Source organism: Gracilinanus agilis, chromosome 2 (genome assembly GCF_016433145.1).
Source record: "Gracilinanus agilis isolate LMUSP501 chromosome 2, AgileGrace, whole genome shotgun sequence".
In the NCBI taxonomy this organism is placed as follows: domain Eukaryota; kingdom Metazoa; phylum Chordata; class Mammalia; order Didelphimorphia; family Didelphidae; genus Gracilinanus; species Gracilinanus agilis.
Window position 1 is genome coordinate 667,226,229 of NC_058131.1, and position 27,684 is coordinate 667,253,912.

At 38.3% G+C, this 27,684-nt stretch overlaps 1 protein-coding gene across 1 annotated transcript in view; it reads left to right on the forward strand.

Moving 5' to 3' along the window:
* KCNMA1 (potassium calcium-activated channel subfamily M alpha 1) overlaps positions 1 to 27,684 on the forward strand; it is a 299,458-nt gene that overhangs the window by 115,827 nt on the left and 155,947 nt on the right. The window contains exons 12-13 of the mRNA XM_044659039.1: positions 22,303 to 22,371; positions 25,140 to 25,151. Of these exons, the coding sequence (XP_044514974.1) occupies positions 22,303 to 22,371; positions 25,140 to 25,151 (81 nt within the window). The remainder of the gene's footprint in view (positions 1 to 22,302; positions 22,372 to 25,139; positions 25,152 to 27,684) is intronic.

A 27,684-nucleotide genomic window follows, 5' to 3' on the forward strand; every position in this document is an offset into this window, starting at 1 on the left:
TATATATACTTGGGAGAATCCATGGAGAAGGGAGAGATGGAATCAAAGGTTTAAAATTAAAGTAAACTTGGCTAAGGATCAAGGTCAATGATTTATGGGAGACCAAAAGAAAAGAGGAGAGAATAGGGAATGAAGTCAAACAAGTTCCTCATAAATTGCCTCTATTCTCTCAGTAAAACATGAGTTAAGGTCCTATGTGGAGAAGAGTTGACTAGTGGTGAGAAGGAAAAGTCTAGAATGGCTTCTGTGGAGAATGCATTCAAGAGAGAATTTAGAAAGAATAAAGGGATTGCCTTTTAGTAATGTAGATCCAGGTGAGACCAAAAGAAACAAAAAAGAAATCAAAACATAAACTTGGTCCTCATGGGCACAGAAAAGCAAAATTAATTCTTAATTATTAGATAGAGTGCCAGGCCTGGAGTCAAGAGGACCTGGTTTCAAATCTGGCTTCAGAGATTTCCTAGCTATGTGATTTTGAGCAAGTCACCTAATCCCCAATTGCCTTGTTCATGTTGCTCTTCTGTCTTGGAATTGGTAAGATGACAGAAGGTAAGATTTTTTTTTAATCTTAATTATTCCTATCCATTTTCCACAGTGGCTATTCTAAATCCTTCCTTCCCTCCTCAAGCCTCCCTTTGAGGTTTATGAACAAAAATTTGTAAACATAATGTAAATCCTACCTCGATGGGATTCAGTTCATTTTGAGGGATAGCTATGGGTTAGGATTTCTACCAAGGCAATATGCCAAACACTCAGTTATGTGACTTCTCTATGTGGCAGAACAGTACAGTGGTTGGGGCTGAAGGTGTGAGAGAAAAATGGCTCATAAGTATAAGCAATTCCAAGGAAGAAAAAAAAGGGCTATTCCTTCCCACCATCCCAACCCCAATATTAGAGAGTTTAGCATTTGTTTCATATGGTTTCTGGGAAAACCAAAGGGGGGAAAATATCCTGATGTGACTGAGAATGTATTCAACTTAGGACTATTATTCGTTTAACACAATGATACAGCTGAGGTAGAAATAATCAATAAAGAAAGGACATTTAATGAGATTTAGGAACATCCCAAAACATTGAAGCTCTCCTCAAGCATTTGATTATCTGGAGGCTTAATTATCTGTGTTTTCTAGTTTAAATTAAAGAAAAGCTATAACTCAAAGTTACCAACAGTTTAATGATAACGCTCTTCAATTCAGGTTAATTAAAGCGCAGCCGTAATTAGAGTGTAGCGTTGTATATCACTGGGCCAGCACATAAGTATTTTCATTACAGTAAGAATTGGCTGTTCAATTTCAAGATGACATAAAGGACACCAAAATATATTTTAAACTGGGGGAAGAAGAAAGAAAACGAATGGAGGAATATGCTGAGTGTAATAAAGTATAGATGAAATATAAAGATTCTCAGAGCAGTTTCCGTAATTATGTGCTGCACTAAAGCAATATGCAGCCAATAACATCTTAAAGCATTGAGAGTGACTATAATTTGCTATTCCATTGGGCTGGTGGAATGCCTCCTCTCAAGAGTGGGTTCACAGCACATGAAAGCTGTGAGTGCTTCCCCAAAGCTTATCACATCCTTGTAATGTAGCTGGCGATGGCCATGTTCCAAGATGTTAAAGGTTCTAGGATAAATGTTAAATTGAAGTGTTTGGGGGAAGATGAAGAAAAAGTGGGGCTTAGTAGTGAGCAAAGAGAGAACCTTAGTTCTGTCGAGGTGGAGAGCTATCGAAACCCCCATCTCCCGTGCCTCTCCCTAGGTTACCCAGTAAGCTAGACGGATGCCTAGAACGTTCTCCCCTGATGATCTAAAGGCCATGTTACCATTTGTTTTTCCTTTTTATAATCCATTTGTTCAAATATTTCTTCCTGTTTCCCTGACTGGAGCCAAGTCATAGAATCATAGCTCTAAATGCTGAGAGATCATTTAATGTTAGCCCCAACCTTCTGGCAAGTAAGGTCTTTTTACTCCCATTTTACAGATTAGCCAAGATACAGAGAGATTAAAGAACTTTCACTGGGTCAAATAGGTACTTAGCTACATCTCTTCCTACTCTGTTCATCTAAAACTGCTTTTTGTTCTCACTTCTAAATGCCATCTCTCCACCCCATGTCTTTTGCCAGACCATCACCTCTAATCTGGCTACAGGCTCTTTCCTTCCTGATTTCGACCCCCTAATGAATGAGTTCAGCTGTCTGTCCTTCCTTTTGATTCCTTTGCTCTCTTGGACCATCAGTGTTTACATATTAGCAAACCTCAGTTTTCCTTTCCTCCCTCTGTCTAGTTCTATTCACATGCAGATGAATGGAACTAGAAGTCTCACAGTTGAGCTAGCTTGATCCCCTGCAAATTGATGTTATCTCTACTGAACTGGGCTCTTACTGCTTTCCTCCCTAATTGATTCCTCTATCCCACTCCCCACAAAAGCTATTCCACATCTTTTCTCTATAAGGCACCAACAACAAATACCTCTTTCTCAGCTGAGACTTTTATTTTATACTTTATATATATGTATATATATATATATACATATATATATATATAAACTGACAATCATTCAACTAAAAACATGTTTTCCAAAGTTATTAATTATGTCAAATGGTCAAATTTAAATGTTCCTTTCTCAATTCTTAATTTCCTTGACTCCTCTGTAACATTTGATACTACTGAACAATCTCTCTCCTCTGGGCTTTCGTGACACTATTTTCTGCTGATTCTTCCCCTACTTTCTGATTACTCCTTCTTAGTCTGCTTTGTTGATTCATCATTGAGGTCACACTTTCATATGCCCAACATATGCCCTAATAGTGGTTCTATCCTGTATACTCTCTCCTCTTTTCTCTTTGTAATTGTCACTTGCTGATATCATCAGACCCCTTGGGATTGTCTTCTCTATTCAGATAACTCCCAGATATATCTCTCCAGTCCTATTCTCTCTTCTAAGCCCCAGTCCCACTTCTTGAATTTTGCCTCGTTGACATCCATCTAGATGTCCCTGAAGCATCTCAAACTCGACATGTTCAAAATAGAACCAATTAATTATCTCCTCTCCAAAGTCACCCCTCTTTTGAATTTCCTTAACATTGCCAAGGGCACCACCAGCTTCCTATTTACCCAGGATCATAACCTTGGTGTCATCCTCTACTCCTCATTCTCACATACCCAATATATCCAGTCTATTACTATGTTGTCATTTCAATCCCTACAATATCCCTGCCTCTCCACTCACATAGCCACTACTCTAATTCAATACCTCATCACCTCTCAACTGGACCATTGCAACAGCTTCTTATTTGATCTCCGTGCCTCAAGTCCTTCCTTTTTCTAATCCATCATCTGCAGTCCACCAGAGTAATTTTCCTAAAGCACATATCTGCTCTTGTCATCCTCGTCTCACCACTCCCTCAACTTTGGTCCTGCTTAAAAATGAACTCCAGTAGCTTGCTATTGTGTCAAAGATTATACACACAATATGTATATATATATGTATATATATAATATTCTATTATTTTGTATTATATAATATATAAATGCACAATATTTTATAATTGATTATAGAATATTTTATATAATATACATGTATGTGTGTATGTACATATTCATAAAATATATATATATATATTCCTTTGTCATTTAAAATTCTTCACAATTTGGTCCCTTCCTGCCTTTTCAGTCTTCTTATACATTACTCTCTTCCTAGACTTCTTCATTCCAACTATACTGGCCTAGTTACTATTCTGCACATGTGGTACTCCATGTCCAATCTCCATGATTTTGCTCTGCCTGTTCCCCCATACTTGGAATTCCCTACTTCCTTAACTCTATATCTTGGAATCCCTGGTTTCCTTCAAGACTCAGCTCGAAAAATAAATAAATTAAAATTAAAATTAAAACAATTAAAAAAAAAGAATAAGAAAAGCTTCTAGAAGAAGTTGAGATTTTCAAAATGTAACTCATAAAAAAATTTTTTTAAAAGACTCAACTCAAATGCTAAGTATTTGGCGAAAACTTTCCTGATCTCCTTGGCTACTAATGCCCTTTCTTGGATAACCACCTTATATTGATTCTGTTTATATAATTCATATACTTTATGCATAAATGTTATGTTCATATTAAGATGTGAGTTCCTTGAGGGCAGGGACTATTTTATATTGCCTTTATATCTCCAGCACTTAGTATAGTTTCTTGCATATAGTAATAACTTAATAAGCATTTATTTTTTCTTCAATTGACTGATGGATTGCTTAGTGGAAAAATGAAGTCTAAAATTCTGACTCTATGACTCTTCTTTTTACCCTAGCACACTATCCTTGACCACATTCTCCTCTTCACGTACAGTAGGTCTGAAAAACAGCTGGGGTCAGGTGCTAGGTATAGTTACATAGCATTGGAAGTACCTCAAGATATCCTTAAAATGTAATGACTTCTGACACAATCTATGTGCGTCATGATCAACTCAATCATCACTATCTCTTTTACTGCTTTATAACTCACTAGACTAGGAAGATATCTGAAAGAATATAGAAAACTGAGCACATTAAATTTCTTTAAACCTCACTACCTACCTTTCATTAGGTCTCTCTTTTTTTTTAATTGCTGTTTGGTCTCTCTCATGAACTTATCTCAAAAAAAAACAATTATTTAAAACCAACTCTTTACAAGGTATAATACTAGATGCTCAGTATTCAAATATAAAAATGGAACATCCTTGCCTTCAATAAGTTTATATCCTTGTAGAAGGATTAAGCATGTGTTTATATATGTTCTCCAAGTTGCTACTCAAAAAACAAAAAATGCAAATTTATATGATTGAATACAAATTAGCTTCAAGAGAATGAGAGGTGAAGTTTTGTAATGAATAGTGGCATCCAGAAGACCTCTGTTCAAGACCTGCCTCCAACACATAGTGACTGTGTAACAAGGGATGTCACTTAATCTCTCAGCACCCCCAGGCAACTCTCTAAGATTTTAAATTGCAGAATAGTTGTCCACCTTCACTGCTTGAGGAAATTTCTTTACTAGGCATTTCCTATGTCAATGAAACCACCCTTCCAGACTCCCTCTAAAAAAAACAACAAAAAAAACAAAAAAAACAAAAGGTATTGATCTCATAAGGAGGCTATGTAGGTGAGAAAATTGATTGTCCTTATAATGGAGTTGAAGAGTAGGGGTAGGAGTGCATTCTAGATATGGGGAACCATTGGTGTGAAGGCACAACATGGTGGCAAAGAAAGAGAATGTCATACTCAGAGAATGTTTGTTAGGCCAGTTTTACAGGAATGGAGGCTGTGAAGGGGAGGAAAATTGGGCACAATAAAAAAAGTTTATAAACAGACCAAAATATTCATAGCAGCCCTTTATGTAGTAACACAAAAAACTGTAACCAAAATAGGTCCATCAGTCATGAATGTCGAAACACATTATAATTTAAAAAACAACAACAACAACTGAAAATTGGAAGAATTAAGAGAAACCCGGGATGACTTGTATGAACTGATATAGAGTGAGGTAAATGAAGCAAGAAGAGGGAGGAATATACAATGATTACAAAAAAACAAACAAAAAGAATACTGAAATAAAGCCAAAGACTGCAATTGAAATGACCTTTCTTGATTCAAGAAGAGAATAGGAAATGCCCTTCCTTCCTTTCCTTGGAAAAGTAGAGTTTGGAACATTGCATGGGCAAGGTGTTTGCTTTAACAGCTGATTTGGCTTGTGTTTATTTTTTACAAGAGAGGTTTTGAATTATGAAATTGGAGAGAGGAGATGGGAGTAAGTAATATTTTCTGGGTAGAATTGTTGAGACTAGAAATGGGAGAATCATTCCCTCTCCTTCAATTCAATTTTATCAAACAAATGTCCATTGAGCACCAACTAAGCACAAAACTTTCATGTTTAGAATATTTCACAGGAAATCATTTTGGTCAGAGGTAACTGAGATAAGACTTCCTTATTCTTAGCAAAATGGCTGGATTAATGGCTTTATTTTTTTTAACTCTACTTGTAAGCTGTTGCTTTGGGATGTAGCTATTATTGTTGCAATGGCACCCTTTGAGGTCTTCGGAGTGAACTAGTCAGAGCTCCTCCATTATTCTGGCTAAGAAGAATCATTGTCATTCATTATTTAGTCAATCAACCAAGCATTTATGGAGTATTGATCACAGGTGTGACCGAGGCTGGATACTACAAGGGAGACAAAATAGTGTGTTATAGGAACTAACGTTTCAAAGTTCCACCCTAGTCAGTACTCTTCATAACATAAAAGCGATATTTCCAAACCCCATCATGAAATGTTTGGTTGACCACCATCTATAACATCATTTCTGTGGACAAAGGACCCCTGGATACATATTTTCATGCTATTGCAATTAGCAATACTATTAATTAGCAAACATTATTAATCAGGAGACAGATTTACCCAGACCCTACCCTTTGGGAAGTTTACCAACATGGCATAATCCAAAGAAGAATGGAATTGGAATTAGGAGGCTTAAGTTTGATTGCTGGCTCAGATATCCCTTAGCTGTGTGACTATGGTCAAGTCTGAGCCTTAATTTCCTCATATGTAAAACCAAAACAGTAATAAACCTTATAGAATTATGAGGCTGACTTGGCAAACCTTAAAACTACATAGAAACATGACCTGTTGTCATTATCATTACCTTTTTATCTTATTCATATCCTTTCTTTTATGGTATTCAGATAGAAAGAGTCTGAAGACAATTCCCTAGGCTGCTATTATTCTCCTTTATTTAATGTTCTGCAGACTATTGCACAAGTGGCTAAAATGACTTCTTTTTATAATTAGATAACAGTTTGGGGATAGAAGCTCTTCTTATATTATTATTACACATGAAATTATAATTAACAGTATAAGGCAGTAAACAGTAAGTGGTACAGGAGGAATGATGACTTCATTCATTAATCTCCTTGATGATGATTTGCTGCAGACCTAACCCGAGCTTTGCAGTTTAGGGACCAGCAGTTCCCATTGGCTTTGGAGGTGGCCTGTGAGTCTGTGGCGTATAACTCACAGGCAACTGGCCTGTGGGTTATAAAAGAGTCGGCTGTTAGTCACACACCAGGATTCCATCTGTTCATGTCGTCCTTCCCATGGCACACCCAGCTAAGCAACCAGGCTTTGGGGGATACCGTTCATAAAACCTGAGCATATGTGGATAGTCACAGGAAGGTCATATAATGAAGATCACTACTGAAGGATCACTTTACTGAATAATTAGGGAAAAAGCCTCTATGTTGACTCTAACACAAATTATAAGGAGGGAATGTGCTTTGAATAATTAGAAAAAAGCTTATATATTAACTACAATGCAAACAGTAAGAAGGAAAAAGTGCTTCTTGAATTTGCCAGGTACATTTTCTCTTTCCTGACAGCTAGATTACCGTTTAATTACTTTTTTTTCAATCAATCAAATTTTTTCAAAGTCAACACATTGCTCATGCCTTCCCCACCAGAACTACCTTGTATTTATTTTGCATATATCCATATGGTACTTTCCCAATAGAATGTAAGCTTTTTGAGGGTTAGGATCCATTGTATTCTTGTTTTTGTACCCATAGCACTTAGCACAGAACTTAGCCTATATTAGACACTTAATAAATGCATATTGGTTGAAGAAAAATACATATAGCAAGTACTTAAGATGTGTAGTGCTATATCAGGTGCAGAGAGACCAAGGTGAATGTGTTCCTGCCTTCAAGTTGCTTATAGTCTATACTTTTTAGGACTACATGCTAGACCTGTAGGGCATACAGATATATAAATATTTCAGAGAGAGAGAGAGAGAGAGAGAGAGAGAGAGAGAGAGAGAGAGAGAGAGAGAGACAGAAAGAGACAGAGAGAGACAGAGACAGAGAGACAGAGGAAGAAGAGAGGAAAGAGAGGAAAAAAGAGGAGAAGAGAGGGGATGGAGAATCTCTGTGGCCTATTTGAAGATCCAAGATACCAAATCATGAGAAGTTAATACACAGCCCTATAGCCATTTTGTGGAATACAATATGTTCTAAAGAATAGAACTTCAAACTTGGAATCAGGAAAACCAAAATTCAAATTTTGCTTCTGACACTAACTCACTATGCAACCATGACCAAGTCATTAACTTGTCTGAGTCTCAGTTTCTTCATCAATAAAATGTGGCTCGTATCTGTAGTTTCTTCCTTGAGAGGCAGTGTTATGTAGTAGTTAGAGGAGATCTGGATTCAAGTACTAAATTTGAAACTTATTACCTGTAGAGAGAGAGAGAGAGAGAGAGAGAGTGTGTGTGTGTGTGTGTGTGTGTGTGTGTGTGTGTGCTTGTGTATGTGTGTGAAAGAAAGGCAAAAATACAGAGACTGATCCAGGCCTTGGCCAAGTAACTTAAAATCTGTCAAATTCAATTTCCTCACTTGTAAAGCATCTACCTCCCAGGGGTGTTTTGAGAATAATGTGAGATAATCTTTGGAAAGTGTTTTGCAAAAATTAAAGGTCTGCGTATATTGCTAGATTTTATAACTACCATTTATGACCATAAGCAAGTGTCTTAATAAACACTCAGCCTTCAGACAAAATGCTAAAACAAAGTTAAAAATGGTTATCAGTTTGAGTGGAAGGAATGCTTTAGGCTGGAGTCTAGGAGCTTCCTAGGATTTCGTGATTACACCTTTGGACAGCTCCCTGCCTGTCTCCCTCAGAGAGAGAGAGAGAGAGAGAGACAGAGACAGACAGACAGACACAGACTTAGACACAGAGACACCGAGAGACCCAGAGAGACAGAGACAGAGAAGATACTTACTTCATAGAATTGTTGTGAGGCTCAAATGAGATAATGTATGTAAAGTGCTTGGCAAACTTTAAAGTGCTATATAAATGTCGGGGGTTGTTTATATCTTTTTATCTCTCCCATTGGCCAGTACCAGATTTTGCAAAGAGTAGGTACCTAATAAATGTTCATTGAACTTAATTGCATTTGTTGAATTCACAACAGTAGATCATAAGTGCCAAATTAATGGTACATACTCTAATTCCTATGAAATCCTTTGAATTCAGCAGAGGGAGAGATCCCTCTAGGCTAGTATTGCAATAGAAAGCTTCATAGATTGAGGAGGAGAGAGGGCAAGGTGGAAGGGACCAGAGTGGGGAGGGAGAGGGTATTCCAGGTGGGGGCATGGTGTGATCCAAGACACCCCCAAGCCCCAAGGAAAGATTGTTGCTCTGGAAAGGGCATGCTCCCTGTGAATGAGTAAATTGATTTCCTTCTCCCTACAGAAACAAGCTCATCGGGTCACAATAAGATATTTTAAAAAGCAGGCTATTATTTTTATCTTTAGTAACAAGTGTGAAGAATCTGCCAGCTGTGGGTAGAGAAGTGAGGGCAGCTGGGAAAGGGAAGGAGGAGAGGGGAAGGAGGAAACCCCAAGTTCAGCAGTTGGGCTGCTGCGAGAACATCATGTTCCAGGTACCGAATCTCACAGAGAGCATATTAGTCAGTCATTCATCACCTGCAAAATATAAAAGCTTAATTGTATTAGGTTTTACAGCTCAGAGGGGATTAGGACAAAAGATGTATTTAAAATATGGTGTCTGTCTTTGTCCCTCTGCAGCTGATAGGGTAGTTAAAATTCTAATTGGATGTGGAATAGCTAGAGCCTGGGTAACTGGGAGCTTATTTCAGCCACTGATGTGCTAAAGGACAGCATTTTCTATATGAATGAAGGTGCAAAACACACACATACCCAGATCTTATTTTTTTTCCTATTTAATTCACTAGACATGGCGAGATACCCAAGATTCTATCTGTTTATTCCTCTTGAATTCAGTTAGATGAAGAGAAATTGGAGGTCTTTCTCTAAAAACTACTGCCTGAGTACAAGACAGAATTATTGATATCCTCATTAGAAGTGTTGAGAGGCAGCGGGGCATAGTAAATGAAGAGTTGGGCCTGAAGATAGGAAAATCTGTGTGACCCTGTGCAAGGCACACAGCAAGTATCTGATCATGAAAATATACAACTCTTTGGGGTTCTTGGGAATAATCCTGAGCGGTTATTACATTAATAGGTATTTGTTGAGCACCTACTATGTGCCAGGCACCCATTAGGTCTGGGGGATATAAGCACAAAGACTAAAAAAATTCCCACTCACAAAGAGCTCAACATCCTAATGGAGAATAAGTATATGTATTTGTGTGTATGTACATATATATATACATATATATATAAAATATAAATAAATAAAATATATACAAAATTACAAAATACTTAAATTCAAGATAGTTTTAGAGGGAAGACACTAGCAGCTGAGATCAGCAAAGACTTCTTTTAGAAATGGTCCCCGAGGTAAGTCTTAAAGAAGAAGAGGAATTTCATGAAGTGGAGGTGAGGAGGGAATATAATCCATGTATACAGGATGATTTACAGTGACTTCAGAGATTGCCCTATATAAGAAGAAAGAAGTCAATTTGGCTGAATCACAGAATTTGTGGGTAGCTGGAAAGATAGATTGAGGTCAGATCGTAGAGGACTTTAAATACTAATCCTAATGTTTGTATCGAGTTTTTCAGTTTGCAAAGCATTTTACCTATGCTATCTCATTGGATCATCTAAGATCTAAATAGGGAACATCACAATTTGATATTTAAATGGATCAATGACCTTATCCTTGTGTATACTATTCCTAAAGGTACTGATGCAACTGCTTTAGGACTGCTCATCCTGTATGTTTCTTGCTCATGTCTTTTCACAGATTCTCAATAGATGCTCTATCCAACAGGTTAGAGGAATTCCTCTGGTTGCTTCCATATTTCTAGGAAGTATTAGCCACATTATTGAGAACATAATTCTGTTGAAGTTTCAAAATGGTTCACCTATTGGGTGCAGTACTCCCAATGGTCAGTCACCTATTGTCCTTTGTCCTTGCTACTTTTTTTAATCCTACAAGTTCTTAAATTTCTAATTATATCTTTAATATCACGTTTCACACATATTTCATACCATCATTGGTAATAAGCTATAATCTACTTGTATATATCTACTCAACATCCTATAATTGCTCTTTGGGTCATTTGAAATCTAGAAATTTCTGAAATGGGAGTATTCAATGATTGGCAGTCACATTTCATTCTGGAGACGCCTCTTATTGGAGGAGGGTATTTGTCTCTAGCAAAGCAAATAAGGACTATGGGAGCTTCTGTATAAAATTTCTCTTTCAGTTGTGTAACCATGAAGGTTTAATATCATGAAAAATACTATTTTCTTTGCATATGTCCATCAAAGATATGATTTATCCACAAATACACTGTCCTAATAAGTGTGTTATAGAGATAAAAGATATGGATCAGTAATTACTACTAGTTCTCTAGTTATTTTTTGGAGTAGTAATATTTTGGAGGGTAGTTTTAGGCAGGTAGGTGACTATTGGATAGAGAGCCAGTCCTAGAGACAGATGATCCTGGATTCAAATCTGGCCTCAGATACTTCCTAGCTCTGTGACCCTGGAAAAGTCACTTAACCCCCATTGCCTAGTCCTTACCATTATTCTGCCTTGAAACCAATTGGTTCCAAGGCAGAAGGTAGTTTTTTTTTTTTTTTTTTAAAGACAAAATACAAATTCTTCCTCCTGGCATTCAAAGCTTTCCACTATCTGGATCCCACCTACTTTTCTAGAATTATTTCCTATAACTTCCCTTTACATATTCTATGTTTTAGCTCTTTCCTTAACTCAATAAAGAGCTTACAACTGTTCTAAGACTTCAAGAAAAGTGAGCTTTTCCATTCATTTGGAGTCTTTCCTTATTTTTTTTAAATAATATCATATTTCACCCAATTACATGTAAAAAGAATTTTTAACATTCATATACAAATTTTTGAGCTTCAAATTCTCTCCCTTCTTTCCACCTTCCCTCCCTCCCATTCTCCTATCCCTTCAGTCCTTCCTGAGTTCATGAGCAATCTGATAGGAATATTTTTTTCTTTAAGAAATCTTAAAATTCTACATTTTGTCCAATTCATTCACAATTCCAAGCCTTCTCTTCCTAAGGATCATAGACATCTTCTCTGAGAGGACATTAAGTAAAGACGTGAAGGGTTCCAAATGTAGAAGCTATACGCCTGCTGAGGTTAGGAATAAATCGCTACAGAAAATCTTGGAAAACCCCGTATTTGTATATATTTATCTATATTTCAATTTAATTTACCAATGCTCTCAGGATCGTCTGAAGCAGATGTATCTCTTATTGCACCTTATGCCTGCTCTCTTATCCCTTCTTCGAGAAGCAGCATGATACAATGGTTAGAAGGCTAAACTTGAAGGCAGATTATAAGTGCAAAGAATGAAAAAATCCTTATATGAAGTGAATTGACGTTCTCATGCAGACGTAACAAGCGTGGTATTGGATCTTTTACATTGCATGTAACTTTATACATTCAAGGCATTTGGAGGTAGGAATTTGCCACTCAAAAGAGAATGGACTGATGAGAGAGATTTGGGAGTCATTTGCATAGATTGGGTATTTGAAAACCTGGAAATGGGTGTGCTTGGCAAGATAAAGAATATAGACAGAGTGTAAGCTCTAAGGGGACAGGAGTGGCCCATCTTTGGTTTCATATTTTCAGTGGCTTGTCCATTGTAGACAGTAAATATTTATTAAATGAATGCATACATGAAAGAAGGGACCGAGGATAAAACCTTTAATAGCATCTCCTTTGACGGATTGGAAAGAAGATGGAACGATGGCAAAGGAGACTGAGAAAGAGTACTTAGAGAAAGGGGGATGAACAAAGAATGCAATATGGAAGCCATACTCTTTGGAGGAGAAACATAAAATAAGAATTTGATGAATATGGAAACATATCCGAATATATAGGTATCTTTGTTCATTTCTATCTATAGGAATCAAATGTGTTCTATGTCCTATTGGGGTTATTGTAAAGAACCAGAATACTCATTCCCAAATTCCCTAAGTGGGCAGTGAGGTACCATAGTAGATAGGGCAATAGACCTGGAGTCAGGAAGATCTGAATTCAAATCTGACCTCAGACTCTTACTATATGTGTGACTTTGGTAAGTCACATATCCTCTGTTTACCTCAGTTTCCTCAACTGTAAAATAGGCATAATAAAAGCACCTACCTCTGAGAGTGTTACAAAGATTATAATTTGATTATAAGAATCAAATGATATATAATAAATGTAAAGGTCTTAACAGAGAACCAGGCACATAATAGTTGCTTATATAAATGTTAGCTATTTTTAAGAAGAGTAGTAATTTTTATTGTCATCATCATTTTCTATATTTAAGCATACCTTATTTTTTTCCATTTTTTTTATTTTTTTATTTTTTAAACCCTTAACTTCTGTTTATTGACTTATAGGTGGAAGAGTGGTAAGGGTAGGCAATGGGGGTCAAGTGACTTACCCAGGGTCACACAGCTGGGAAGTGTCTGAGGCCGGATTTGAACCTAGGACCTCCCGTCTCTAGGCCTGACTCTCAATCCACTGAGCTACCCAGCTGCCCCCAAGCATACCTTATTTTTTAAGAAAAAAAAAACATTTATATAATATGACAGCACCCAGGAGTCCTATATATATATATATATATCCTAATGATCTTTTTCATGGATGTTTCATTATCAGTGGATTATCATATCAATTAAAAATGTAATCATCTGAATACTCCTTTTTTTTTCCTTTTATACATTTCTAGCCTTCTTATCCTCAAGGCAACTCCGTTTCTCAGTTTACTTATTTTGACATCTCCTTTGATTTTAAGATTCAGTTCAACATTCCAAGTTTCCTTTGGCTAAATGAAAGTAGGCTGAAGATCTTGGCCTCCACTAGGTTTGGAGGGCATCCTCAAAGCTATCTGCCCTCTCTGAGTGAAACGGCATGGTACAGCTCCTACAGCAGCCACAAATCACATCTTTGCATTTGAACACGTTGATTTTATTGTGCACTGGAAGGTGCAAAATCTACAGCAGGTTTCCTTGTCTAATTCGTGTCAGCAAGTAATCTTTCTAGTCCAAAGGGCCAATGTAATGGTGAGAACAATTTATTTCCCTCTGGGTAGGTAGAAACAGTTGGGCTCGGTTTCTTAAGAGCCTTTGTTCAGGAACATCTGTGTTGAAACTACTGTAGTTAACAGATGATGTTGGCAGTAAAAAAAAAAAAAAAAAAAAAGAAAGCTTTGTATAATGTCGTTGAATTTGGTAGAACTCTACTTAATAATTATCAAGAAAGTGATCTAACTTGTTATTATAACAGCTTTATTGCAGATTGCCAGTTTAAGACCTTTTTGTGACAAGTGACATTTTTCTAAAAAATCTTTTCTCTTCCCCTGTAATTATTTTGCAACCAACCACAACTCTTTGGACATACTGGGAAATGTCATTTGAAAAAAAAAAAAGACAAGAATTAAAGGCTGCCAATCTGCCAATGTAGTCTTGAAGCCAAACTTCTGCCTAATGTTACCACCCTATCCTCCTTACAATGGTGGTGACATAGAGGAGGGAGAACCATGAAATCAAAGAACTGGAAGGAACCTAGACTAACCTACACCTAAATTAGGAGCCTTCCTCTGTAACATGCTTAGCAAGTGACCATCCAGCTTTTGTATGGTGACCTCCAATGAAGGAGGACACCCTTCTTTTTAAGGCAGTCCATTTTACTTTTGAGTTGCTCAAAATATTGTTTTCCCTCCTATCAAATCCAAATTTTCCCCTTTGCAACTTTTGCTTGTTATTCCTGATTTTCCCCTTTGAAGATAAGCAGAATAGATTTATTGCATCATCTAAGGGAATGTTCTTCAAATATTTGAAGGCACTTATCACATCCTCCTAAATATTTTATTGTCTAGGGCAGTGATGGGCAAACTTTTTAAAGAGGGGGCCAAAGGAAAGGAAATGCTCATCTGTCAGTCTGTTTCTAAGGCAACTCTTTCTAAGATTCATTGTATTGTATCCTACTCATTGTATTCGTCAGATTAGGAATAATGTTGTGCAGCCAGATAGAACATTTCAGGGGGTTGCATCTGGCTGGAGGGTCATAGTTTGCCCATCACTGGTCTAGGGTAAATTTTCTCAGTTCCCTTAACCAATCCCAGAACAGATCTTTCCCTATCCTGGCCTTTTTCTGAATATATTTCAACTTATCAATTTTTTTTTCTATATGTGGCTTCCAAAGAAAAGTAAAATATTGTTGATGTAGGCTAGCCAGGGCAAAATACAACCATGTTTTCACCATTCTAGTCCCAGGAGACCATGCCTCTCATAATGCAACCTAAGTTTCCATTAAGTTTCTCAGCTGCTGTATCCTACCTTTGACTGACCTTGAGACTGCCATATACAAAAACTGCTGTCCCACAAAATCTGCAGACCCCGATTGTTTTGAGATGAACTTCTGTCCAGCTACACTCCTATGTTTTATTAATAAAATTTATAAATTTATATATTTTTTATTTATAAAAACATTGCTTGGAGAAAACTAGTGACAGAAGTGTCCTGGGCCTTCTCTCCTTTCTCTATGCCATTTTGCTTGGTGATCTCCTCAGCTCCCAGGAATTCAATGATCATCTCTCTACAGACGATTCTCCCACCTAAATTGCCCAGATCTAATTTCTCTCCTAGCCTCTGGTCCTGCATCTTTAACTGCCTAGTGGACATCTCAAACTAGATATCTTTATCCTTAAACTTCATTCTTCTTAACTTCCCTTTTACTACCAATGGTACCACCATCGCCCCAGGCAGTTAGGAAGTTATTAAATCTTTATGAAGTACCTACTATGTGCCCAGGCACTGCTTAGCTGTGGGACAATGAAAGGCAAAAGATAATCCTTAACCTCAAGTAACTCAGTAATAGGGGAGACAACATGCAAGTGACAATGTCTGAACAAAATCTATCCAGTCATCTAAGCTCTTAAATTAAGTGTCATTCCCAATTCCTCATTCTTTCTTACCTGTCATAGCTACCTTTGTTACACTATCTCATATACACCCCTCTTTATCCTCTAACATTACCGCCACCAACAGGCAGACCCTCAGCCCTTCATCATGGACTATTAAAATAGTTTACTAGTGAGTCTCCTTTCTTTAGATCTCTACTTCAATCAGTCCTTCACTCTTCTACCAAACTGGTTTTCCTTAACCACAGGTCTGACTATATCTCTTCTTCAAAATACTTGTTCCCTATTCTCTCCAAAAACAAATATAAAATTCTTTATTTTACTTAAAATTAAAAAAAAATTATTTAAAAACCTATATCTTCCATCTTAGAATGAATAGTAAATATTGGCTCCAAGGCAGAAAAGGGGTAAGGCCTAGGCAGGAGGGGTCAAATGACTTGCCCAGGGTCATATAGGAAGTACCTGGGGTCAGATTTGAACCCAGGACCTCCTGTCTCCATGCCTGGCTCTGTATCCTTTGAACCACTTAGTTGCCTCATCTATTTGCCTTTTAAAGTCCTTCATAGTTGGACCCTTCTTAGCTTACTTCTTGCATGAACCCTAAAATCCAGTGACACTGGCCTTTTTGCGTTTCCTCAACCACAAGATTCCATCCCTCTACTCTAGGCATTTTCACTGGCTCCATGCCTATACTCTTCTTCCTCCTTATCTCCACCTCCCGACTTCCTTGCTTTCCTTCAAGTTTCAACTAAAATCTCATCTTTTCCAAGAAGCCTTTCTCAGACCTCTTAAATCCTGATGCCTTCCATCTGAAATTATCCCCAATCTGTTCTGTATATATCTTATTTGTACATAGCTGTTTGCATATTGTCATCTCCATTTGACTAGAAACTCCTTGACAGAAGGGATTGGGGTCCCCCCCCCTTTTTTATATTTCTCAGCATAGTATCTGGCACACATTAGGCACTTACTATATGTTTTTTGACTATTGACTGACTAACTGTGTAGTGTTCTAAAATGTGCTTTATTCGCTTATTGCTCTCTCCCATCCTTCAAGTGACTAATAATAAAATTCTTCCTTTTCAGTGTTTATTTCCTGGACTAAATAAGTGGAAGGTGACAGTTTCTTCCACACCTACTCTATCCTACTGTATAGCTTTTATTTCATTCATTAATTCTCCCAATAAAATTCATTTATCTGTTGCTTATAGGCAAAACCAATCTTGTTTGATTGATTTTTATCTTAATTGTGTATCATCTTTATTCTTGTCATCCTATTTAGATTCATTCTTCATAAAGAACAGGAATCATTTCTAACTTAGCCAGTCTAATACTTATCATAGCATTAGGTACAGATAGTAAAGAATAGAGAATGGGAATGACTTTCTGGAATCCATGGCTAGTCTGGTGGTCACTGGGTTGTGGGAAATTAGAAGGTTTATCTTTTAAGAACTACCCAAGGTGTTCACAAAGTCTTTAAGCAGTAATTTAATGCTGCCCTAAAAATTTCTGGGACTCCTTTATAAAGCTAGGGAAAAGGGATTCTTCCTAGGGCCAGTGGACTATTCTAACATCATTGCCACCTACTCACATCATCTATGTCCCACTGGTGGTACCCTTCCCTTTCCCCTAGCTCTTCCCACCTCTACTAGAACCCCAAGGAGAGGACACTGGCATTTAGAAAGGTATCCTAATTATTTTTGGCAGGATCCCCACAAAGGAAGCCATGGGGAAATTCAGACTCGTTTGGTTAACCACAGGTTTTCAAGTAAATAGTGGCCTCGAACTCTGCTGACTTCTGAGTGTTCTGAATTTTCATTCCTACTAAAATCCCAAGGAATTACTCTTTCTGTGGGCTTCCCTGGGGAAATAAATAATGCCTCATTTCCCAAAGTCCTGTTTGACACAGTTATCTGCACAGAGAGTTTCTCATTGACTTGGATGTGTGTGTACTAGATTGTATGAAATTGAGTCAAATAATTGTAGAGGGAGGAAAAGGGGGTTCCTTAAGAACTGACAATGTATTTTCCTATGAAAAGAGGGAAAGCAGGTTTAGAAAGTGAAACTTTACTCCTTTGTGGGGGATGAAGAGAAGTAATATGAGAGGAAGGAAAGATTGTCTCTTAATAAGATTCCCAGCTTATAGTTTCTATCCTCTTCAATCTATTTTCCAGACTTCTGCCACAATGATCTTCCTATAAGCACAGTGAGACCATGCCATTCTGCAGCCTTCAATTGCTCCCTATTACCTTAGTTTGGCTTTTAAAGCTTTCCCTTTCCAGGCTTCAACCTACCTGTCCAAGCATATTGCATTCATATTCTTTTCTTTCTCATACTCTATATTCTACCTAAAAAGTTCTATTTGTTGAAGGTAGGGACGACATTTAGCCCAAATGCCTAGCACATATGTAAATGGTGTTAATAAATGTTTATCAACTGGCTGTTCCTCAGATTTATCAGTTTACCACCTCCTTGCCTTTGAATAAGTTGTCCTGGAATGCATTTCTTTTTTACCTATTCCATTTAGAAATCCTCACTTCTTGCAAGGCTTAGCTCATGTTTTCCAAGGGAAGTTTTTCTTGATTCTCTTAGTTGTTAGCAGCCTTTTTCTCCTACCTTAAATGTGCATGTTTTCATGGCATATCCTCCAAAAGAATAACCTCATGGGCAGAAAGTGCTTATTTTGTATTCCCAATACCTAGCACAGTCTTGCATATGGTTGTTGCTGTTGTTGAGCCCTTTCAGTTGAGATGGAACTCTTTGCAATCCCACTTGGCTTTTCCTGGCAAAGACACTGGGGCGATTTGCTCATTTTACAGATGAGAAAGTGAGGCAAAATGGGTTAAGTAACTTGCCCAGGGTCGCCAAGCTAGTAAGTATCTGAGGCTGGACTTGAAATTACGGTCTGATTGTCAGACTGAATTGATTTGGTAGGAAAAGAAATAGCAGAAATAGAAAAGCTATTCTATATTTCAGTAAAATCCCAATCAGTGGATTTACTTTTATGGGATTGTAAGAGTGTTACTCCCAGGGAAAGGTGAAAGGCATAGAGGCAGAATGAGAGCCAATTGGCAAGTCACTTCTCTTCACCTCAGTGTCCTCATTTTGAAATTAGGAGGTTGGACTTTAATACTTCTTTCAGCCCTAAATATGTGACCACGTGTTCTGCAGAAGGAGCACTTGGACAGATGATGTCTAAGGTTCATGATGGGTGTGAGTAGGCTGTCCCAAAGAACTAATGTGGAACTTTGGAGAACAGAATTAAGAGATGTCCTTAGGGAAGGTCTAATAGGAAGAGATGGGCTAGCGGTATGACAAGGATAAGAGATAACAGGCAGAAAGTCACTAGGTTTTACTGGTACCTTTGTAATGTTGGGAGAAAATGAAGAAGACTTCCAGGACATGGGGTGGACCCTCTGTGTAGAACTTATGGTAGGAAAGAGCCAAAAGTCATACCAGATAAGCAGGTTTTTCAAGAAAGAGCTATCAATCTGTCAAACTTTTCTGTGTCCAGACTGGGTGAGGTTTCCTGTGCTGAGTCAGATTTGGCCACAGGCTCCTCTCCTGACAGTGCCTTTCCATCAATTCCTTTAAGTTTCAGCTTTTCAACGAACTCCCCCTGGAACTTAAAGACTTTGTTTTCCATGGGAGGAAACATCCAGACTGACAAATTCACAAGGATATTTGAGGATCTGATTATTTTTTATAATTTTATTCATGAATTGAGAGTTAGAAATTCTGTGTTCAAGTTTCATCTCTGATGTATATTAGGTAAGCTAATCTTAAAATAGCAACCCCCAACTCTCTGGACAACCTCATAGATTAATAGTAAGGGATATTATTGGAAAATATTAAAGCTATATATACTTTCTAGCTTCTTTTACTGGGATTGCAAGAGGGTAATCTACATGGACGTGGAATATGCTTTCTGCTGGACAAAAACTCATGCCTACCTCCTGCATGGGAAATTGCAGCTACTTATTATCCCACATGAGCATGTAACCACCTCACCAACACATTTAATATAAGTAATGTCCCCAGGAAAGATAGCTCTTATTCATAGTTTGCTTTCAATTTTAAGGGCATATTTTCTTCACAACAACCTACTCAGGAGAGGACCACAAAAATTACCATCGACATTCTGCAGATGAGATTATGATTCAGAGGTCATGTGATTCGGGGGAAATTATGAAATATGTAAATTTCAGAACCAGGATAAAACCCATTTCTTCTGTCTTCAAGTCTAATTTCTTTTTTTTTATTGTCTGTATCATATTACCATATGTTTAAGTCAGACATAAATGTAAAGAAGTGGCAGAGAGATGGAGGGTTTGATTGGAATCCTTTCAATCTATCCATTGAGAAGCACTGATTAAACTTAACTTGCTAAGTACCAAGCACTTTGCTAAGTTCTGGAGAAAGGCAAAAATATGGTCTATATCCTCAAGGAGCTTCCATTCTAATGAGGAAGGCAACATGCATTAAATAGTTGTGTTCATATGGGATACAGACGGTGCAGATGTAATCTTAGAGAGAAAGCACTAGGAATTGGGGGGAGCAGGAACCGCTTTGGCACAAGACAAGATTTGATCTGAGTCTTGAAGGAGGTTAGGAAAATCAGGAGGGACAGCTGATGAGGGAGAACATCCGGGGATTGGGGGACAGGCAGTGAAAAGTCATGATGTAGAAAGATGGAGTGTCGAGTTTAAAAAACAATTTAAGAAACAATAGGTCAATGTTGTCAGATATTACAATATATATTACAATACATAAAGGAGAGTAAAGTATTTGAAGACTCCAAAAGTAGGAAAGGATTAGGTCATGAATAAATATAAAAGCCAAAGAGAACATTTTATATTTGATCCTGGAGGTGACAGGGAACGACTGGATTTTATTAATCAGGGGAGTGATATGGTCAGATCTGATTTTCTTCCACAGACCTGAACATTTATGCTTTGACTCCATGGAGAGTCATATATACACTTTCCCCTTGATAAAAGGCAGGTAGCCAATGGGAGCTCTCCCTTGAACTTCAGTGTGGAGGAAGGGAAAGGATTTCTCCCCCATCCTCCCTCCCTCTCAGGGAACATCTATTCTGCACTGCTCCCTAACTGGGAAGTCCAAGGGAGAGTTGACATTGGCTGCATCCCAACAAAGAGGCTACCTCCCAAAAGACTGTAAATGGTCTCTTCTTTCTTCTTGTGGCCTGTAGAGTAGGAAGATCATATTTGCCTAGTTTCCAGTCCTCTTTGCATGACTTCACATTCCCCTCCAGGGTCCCAAGAGATCAACCAAGAGCCTTCTCATGGAACCAAAGCACCCAAGCCCATCTCTATGGCTATTGTCCCAGTCCAAGCTCTTGCCATGTAAAGTTAACCAATGTTCTTTGTCCTGATTTTTTTGGTTGTTGTTTTTGGTGGCAAAGGGGGGAAATCAGGTGAGTGACATGATAAAACATCATCAAAATATCTGATGACCAAAGCTGAGACCAGGCTATCATCCATTTATCAATTATTAATCCATTAATCGATTCACAAGTGTTAATTCAGTGACTGGTTGTCCAATCTGGTACAGGGGAAAATACTTTGCATGAAACATTGGCCTCAACCTCAAAGCCTTTATAAGCTAGTTAGGGAAATAAAACCTACACATGTAAAACAGTGACCATTCTAAGAAGAAATGTAATCCAGAATTGCATGGTCCAGATTATGTGTGCTGATGGGGTCAGGGGATCAGTGAGGACCAGAGCCATTAGAGGGAGGTTTCATAGATCTTGAAGGAAAAGTAGAGAGAACACAGGAAAATATTCAATGTGGAGACAACAGCATGAGGGAAAGGCGTAGAGCCAGACATTTGGAAAAATGCCTCCAGGATTGTTCTTCTGACCTCTCAGCTCTTGAGCTCCTATGGAATCCTGAGTGGCAGGGCCATGCTGGGCACTTACATCCAGCTAAGTATTATTATCATCATTCCATGTGCGCTGGGGTCGGCTCCGAGCAACAATTGGAGCCATTTACCCAGAAGCCTGGAACAGGATCCAAATCACAAGTCCACCTGCTCCAAATACCTCGCTCCCCCTGCAGTTAACATTTTACTGCAAAATGAAGTGACTAATGAATCTGGCCCCGTGTAAATCCCCAGACAAAATCCCAGCTTGGGGTCTGCGTCTAGACGCCCAGCACCAAGGGCAATTTGTGCTTGGGCTATCCAGGACCTTATCAGCTTGCAGGAAAGCAGGCTTGATGGAGGCGATAGGGGAAGGATAATGTAGGTGTCCTCCCCACCCCCCCAGGCAGGATGACTATGCTCCTTGATAATGTTTGCATTAGTAAATGGAAAGATCTTAACAGTGTTGTTATATGGCTCTAATCATTCAGAAGGACTGACCCCAATGTCTCTTTCTTCTTGCAGACTGTGCTTTTTGAAACTAAAGCTCTTATTGATAGCCATAGAGTACAAGTCCATTAACCGAGAGAGCCGGTAAGTTGTTTGGACTCTGGGGCTGGTACTGATGGTGGTCAACATGTATCCCCACACAGCTTGGACCATTCCTTCCCCAAAATGGGATTTTGTTTGAAGCCTGATGTAGCCTATTCTGACATATTTCAGAGCACCTTTCCTGGATACTGGCTACTCCTTTTCCTCAACCAACTTCCTTTTAATGAATGAATGAATTAAAATAATAATTTAATTAATAATAAAAATAATTAGACAGAGGGGAAGATTGAGCACTGACTCTGTAGTCCAAAGATGTGGGTTCAGATCTTGCCTCCAGCGCTTACAAACTATATGTCAGACAAGTCACTTGACATCCCGAGTGGGCTTCAGTTTCTTCTTAGGTAGCATAAAAGGTTTGGACTAAATGACCTCTAAGAGCCCTTCCAGTCCTTGATGTATGATCCTCTGATAGTATGAGTTTTGTCATGGACCTCCTGAATTTCCAAAGAACATAATTCACTTCCACTGGAGAAGAGCAAATACTGAAAGTCTCTGCCCAGGTACAAGTGACTCATCCTTCCTACCCTAAAGCTAAACTTCCTTTGCAATCCTTGCTGCTGTCCTAGCTCCATTTCAACAGGGACGCACACATTCCACCTCTAGGAAGCAGCAGATGGGCTCAGGGCTCTTCTGCATCAGGCAGGGGGCAGAGTGGTTATGGGAGAGATCTGCTCTCTTGATATCCAAATTACAAGCATCCTATTGTGTACCATATGCGCTTCTCCCGGTACAGCCTGAATCCAGGTGGCAGAATATCAGTTTCATGTAAATTAGCCAGGAGAGCTGCACTCAAAGTCAGGCTGCTCCCTTTATTTATTTATTTTGTTCTTAATTATGTGCAAATCAGACGGATGGGGGGAATAGGTCTGGCTAGGATAGATAACACCCAAGTCAATATATGATTCAGTGCCGAGGGAGAGCATGACACACTGGCTTGTCTCTATTATTTTGAAGACATATTAAACTAACAATCTGTGTTGTGGAAATGGCATTGTGTGTTTGAGAAATAATATAGATGTTTTTTTCTGGTTTCCCGACCCTTCTTAACAGTTTTTGGAAGAATCAAAACACAAACGGCCAAGATGCTGGGGCTTTTGTCCAATGAGACATGCCCATTCTCTCCTTGCCAGTGCTCATCTACCTTTTTGTAGACATTCAGATTGTTCCTCAGCAGGAAGGAGACTCGCCGTGTGGCCCATTCGGAACTGCTGAGCAGAACAGGTCTCAGAGTATAGGACAATCTCTCTTCCCCACCAGAACATGTGTTGGTTTTCCTAGAAGGGTATTTCAGTTCCAACAATTGTTTAGACTCCTGAGGGCGTCCTCCGACGAACAAGTTTTCATTCTCTGGATAAATGGCCTGGTTATGTCAAGTTACCAAATGCAGAGTGTATGTCTCTAAGCAGGAAAACACTGGATTGGAAAGCAGTCAATCCACATGTTTTTGGTTGTCTTAACCATCTGATCAGATTAACTCGCAAGGCTGATCTGATCGATGTTATGATGTTTTTTAAAAAAAAAAAATCCAAATCAACCAAAAAAAAAAATGGTAGATTTGGGGGCCACATACAGAATTTGGCCTTAGCCTTTACTTTTTTTTTCCTTTTTTTCTAGGCTGGCAAAGTGAAGCATAATTATTTGCAAAAATAAATAGATTGATAGAGCCCTGAACAACACATGTTGGATCATCTCCAGATTTAAAATTGCATTTGGTATAATTTCACAAAGCGATGTCTATGTTCATGTAGAAAACATTTTCCTTTCTAGCATTTTTGCAAATGATATTCTTCACATTACCAACTTTTTACCTGTCAAGTGGGTAAATCTTTGTGTAAATGGCTGGTGTTATCTCCCTCCCACTTCTCTGCACTCTTCAGAAAAGTGAAATGTGAACTGCTGTCCATCACCCTGAGCACTGTTTCTGTACTAATTTTATCGCTAAACTATGATTGCAATGTATTCCCTGGCTAGTCAGTTCAAAAATGTGTACACTGGTCACAAGTGGTGAAAACTACCCCTACTGGAAAGACCACTCAGACTATGACTTCCTAATAGTTGGTCAGTGGGCACAACATTTATGAGAGAATAATAAAATATTATTATTCCCTGGAGACCAGTTCTCCAGGACCTTTATATTGATTTCCCCACTGGAAATGTTTTCAAAAAAGACATATTTTTTTTTTTCCAGCGGACAAATTGTCTTATTTTTGGAAAAGGGTGAAAAACCTTGTTCCATTTTGTTTTTTGCTTTCTATACATAATGACAGCCTTTAATTCTCAAATGTGGCTTGGTCTCAACTGTGGAAGTGCTTCCTCTTTTAAGGAAAAGGTATGCTTAGGAGAAGGGAATGTGGATCCGTGAATCTGAAAACAGAGGCATTCATCAGCACACATTAACCATAGAGGATGTACGAAGCTATAAACTAAAATAACTCCTGATAATGTTTTCCTTTTCCTTTTAATCATCCCTTTCTCTGATGAGACATTAAGATTGAAAAGTTGTTCCCCACTTTTGTGCCCTGATCCCCCATGTTAATTCCTTTGTTTTCCCTCTTTATTTCCCCATCCAACACCTCCCCACCATTCCATATTTATTTGTCCTTATTCCTGGCGAAACTGCTGGTTTTTGTATCATATTCTTCAAAGAATTTGAAACAAAGATTGTGTTTTTTCTTTAAGTTTTTCTTCTGGTGTTGGTTGATTTCTTACCAAAATGTTTGATTTAAAATTTTTTTTCTTGTCATTTGCAGAAGCCGAAAGCGGTATGCACTCTTCGTTAACTTTCCTTCCAACCTCAATCCTCTACCTTCACTCCTTCTAACTCCAGGACTAACCCTTTGTCAAGAATTCAGGAAGATAACACCTTACTTTCTGTGTATATATAAATATGCGTACATATATGCATATATGTATATAATCACCCTTGTCTGGTGTATATATATGTATGTATATATGTATATTTATATACAAGACCCCTGATTATATATCTATAAATCGATGGTAGCATTTGGTGTTCTGGTTTTATTTGTTAGTTTTTGTGGATTATGCACTAACTTCTTTGCAGGAAACCTTAAAAAGTTTGGGGGGAGGGAAGGAACACATCTGATTTTCAGTCCTGACACTATTAGTGTAACTGACTGATATTTCACTTAAATTGTTTTTTTTCTCTTTGGCATTTTTTGTCTGTTTTCGTATTGTGTTGATGTGTCCACCAGATTTTGTGATGCCATTTTGTCTGCATACCATATCCACATTCCCAGTGATCTCCTCTCTGTATCTTTTTTCAGAGTCTACCTTCTGTAATATAGTCTTGTCTCTTTACCCACGTACCAGAGACCAAGTCATTGTTCTTGTTTTGTTGATGAAGTTTCAAGCAATTTAAAAACCTGTATAGTACTCAGTAAAGTCACAGTACTCTTCTCCCATAGGCTCTTGGGGGAATGATTTCCATAACTGTTTGCCTGAGAAGGTGCCATTTATCACAGCAAATATGTGTCTTTTTTTTTCCCCTTGTGTGTTTGACATATTTCTGAACGTGACATCTTGAGTCTCATCACTTGACCGTGTCCCATTTTCCTACTGTTTGGTGTTGCATGAAGCATGATCAAAAACTTTAGGTGATCTTCTTCTCCCCCTTTCTTGATTAACTTTCTCAACCTAATTGTTCAAAACAAGTCTTCTCTGTGATAAATCTTGTTGAAAACATTTCATTACGTCTTCCACCTGCTCATTTCTCATGCCTCATCTTCCTTACTGGTTATGTGCTCCGTCTCGTGTTGATTTGTGTGTGGGTCTTATCTTCTTCCCTGAGTCTCCTAATTCTGTGGTTTGGACTGGTTATGTGGAAACAGAGGTGGCTTCCTGTCAGTTTGGCATTAGTTATGTGGTCCAACTGCGGAGAAGTTACTGCAACGAGTCAAACCTTCCAGGTTTCCAGTGCTTGCAACTCCATGTTGGCTTTTGAGTCGTCCTACCTTGTGGTGAAGGCATGTTGCTGATGAAGGCATGTTTCATGTCCAAAAGTATGATGGGTTTGCTTCCAGAACAAAATACCTAACATTCTTCTAATTAAAGTACTCCCATGTTAATGATTCTTCCCCTAAGAACAATTAAACACACACACACACAAACACACACACACACACACACACACACACACAACCTACTTCATTTTCAGAAACTATAATGAGCTAAAATCAATCCATCCCTACATTGCTATACTTCAGTCAGACAAACTGGGAGCAACCTTTCTTATCATATTTTTGTATAATGAATCAAGCCCAAATAGACTGTGGCATGGAATGTCAACTTGTCTTCTACCTGTATTGTGGCTTTTTTTTTTTTGAGTTGCAAGTAAAAGTATGTGTGTCTAGGTTTCTGATAGAGATGTTCAAGTGCAGAAGAAAGTAGTTGATGCTAAGTGATTAGAGTACACTAGGAGCCATGGGGAAACCTGTCAAGTCAGCTTCCTGGGACACCTGTGTGTGCCCTGACAATTCTCTCCAGCTACTTTCCACCCTAGAAGTAAAATTGGTTCAAACAAAGTGCCACCTGCTAGTCGATGCCCCTGGCACAATGCACTGATAGGAGTTCCTGGCTCTGGTAATGCTTCTTCCTGAGAGGCCATGAACCAACCTTAGATGGTTGCTATTTACTTTTTCTTTTGCCTTTCTCTAGTTCCCATCAGCTTATGGTTCATATGCATATTTCCATAGACTATAGTACCAATGACCAAAACATCATGCAGTTTGTCAACAGCAGGTTATATTGCCTGCAGGAAAGGGATGATCCTTTCCTTAAAGAGGATTATCCAATAAAGGCCCTTACCCATCTTCATATTCAGAGTAGCTAGAAAACCTTTTCATTTCATTTTTTCCTTTCATTTGTACTTTCCTTGAGATTTCCCCTCCCAATCATTGCCAATCTTTTAGATCTATAGATCTGTATATTTGGTAAAATTTTTAGGAATATGATGACTACTTTCATGAAGTTCTGCTTTTATTTTCTTCATGAGTCATACATCAAAAAGTCATAGATAGGGGGCAGCTGGGTAGCTCAGTGGATTGAGAGTCGGGCCTAGAGACGGGAGGTCCTCGGTTCAAATCTGGCCTCAGACACTTCCCAGCTGTGTGATCCTGGGTAAGTCACTTGGCCCCCATTGCCCACCCTTACCAATCTTCCACCTATGAGACAATACATAGAAGTTAAGGGTGTAAAAAAAAAAAAGAAGAAAAAAAAGTCATAGATAAGTTCAAAATCCAGATTCAGTTCTGTACCCAAGGCTAGTCCGCCTTT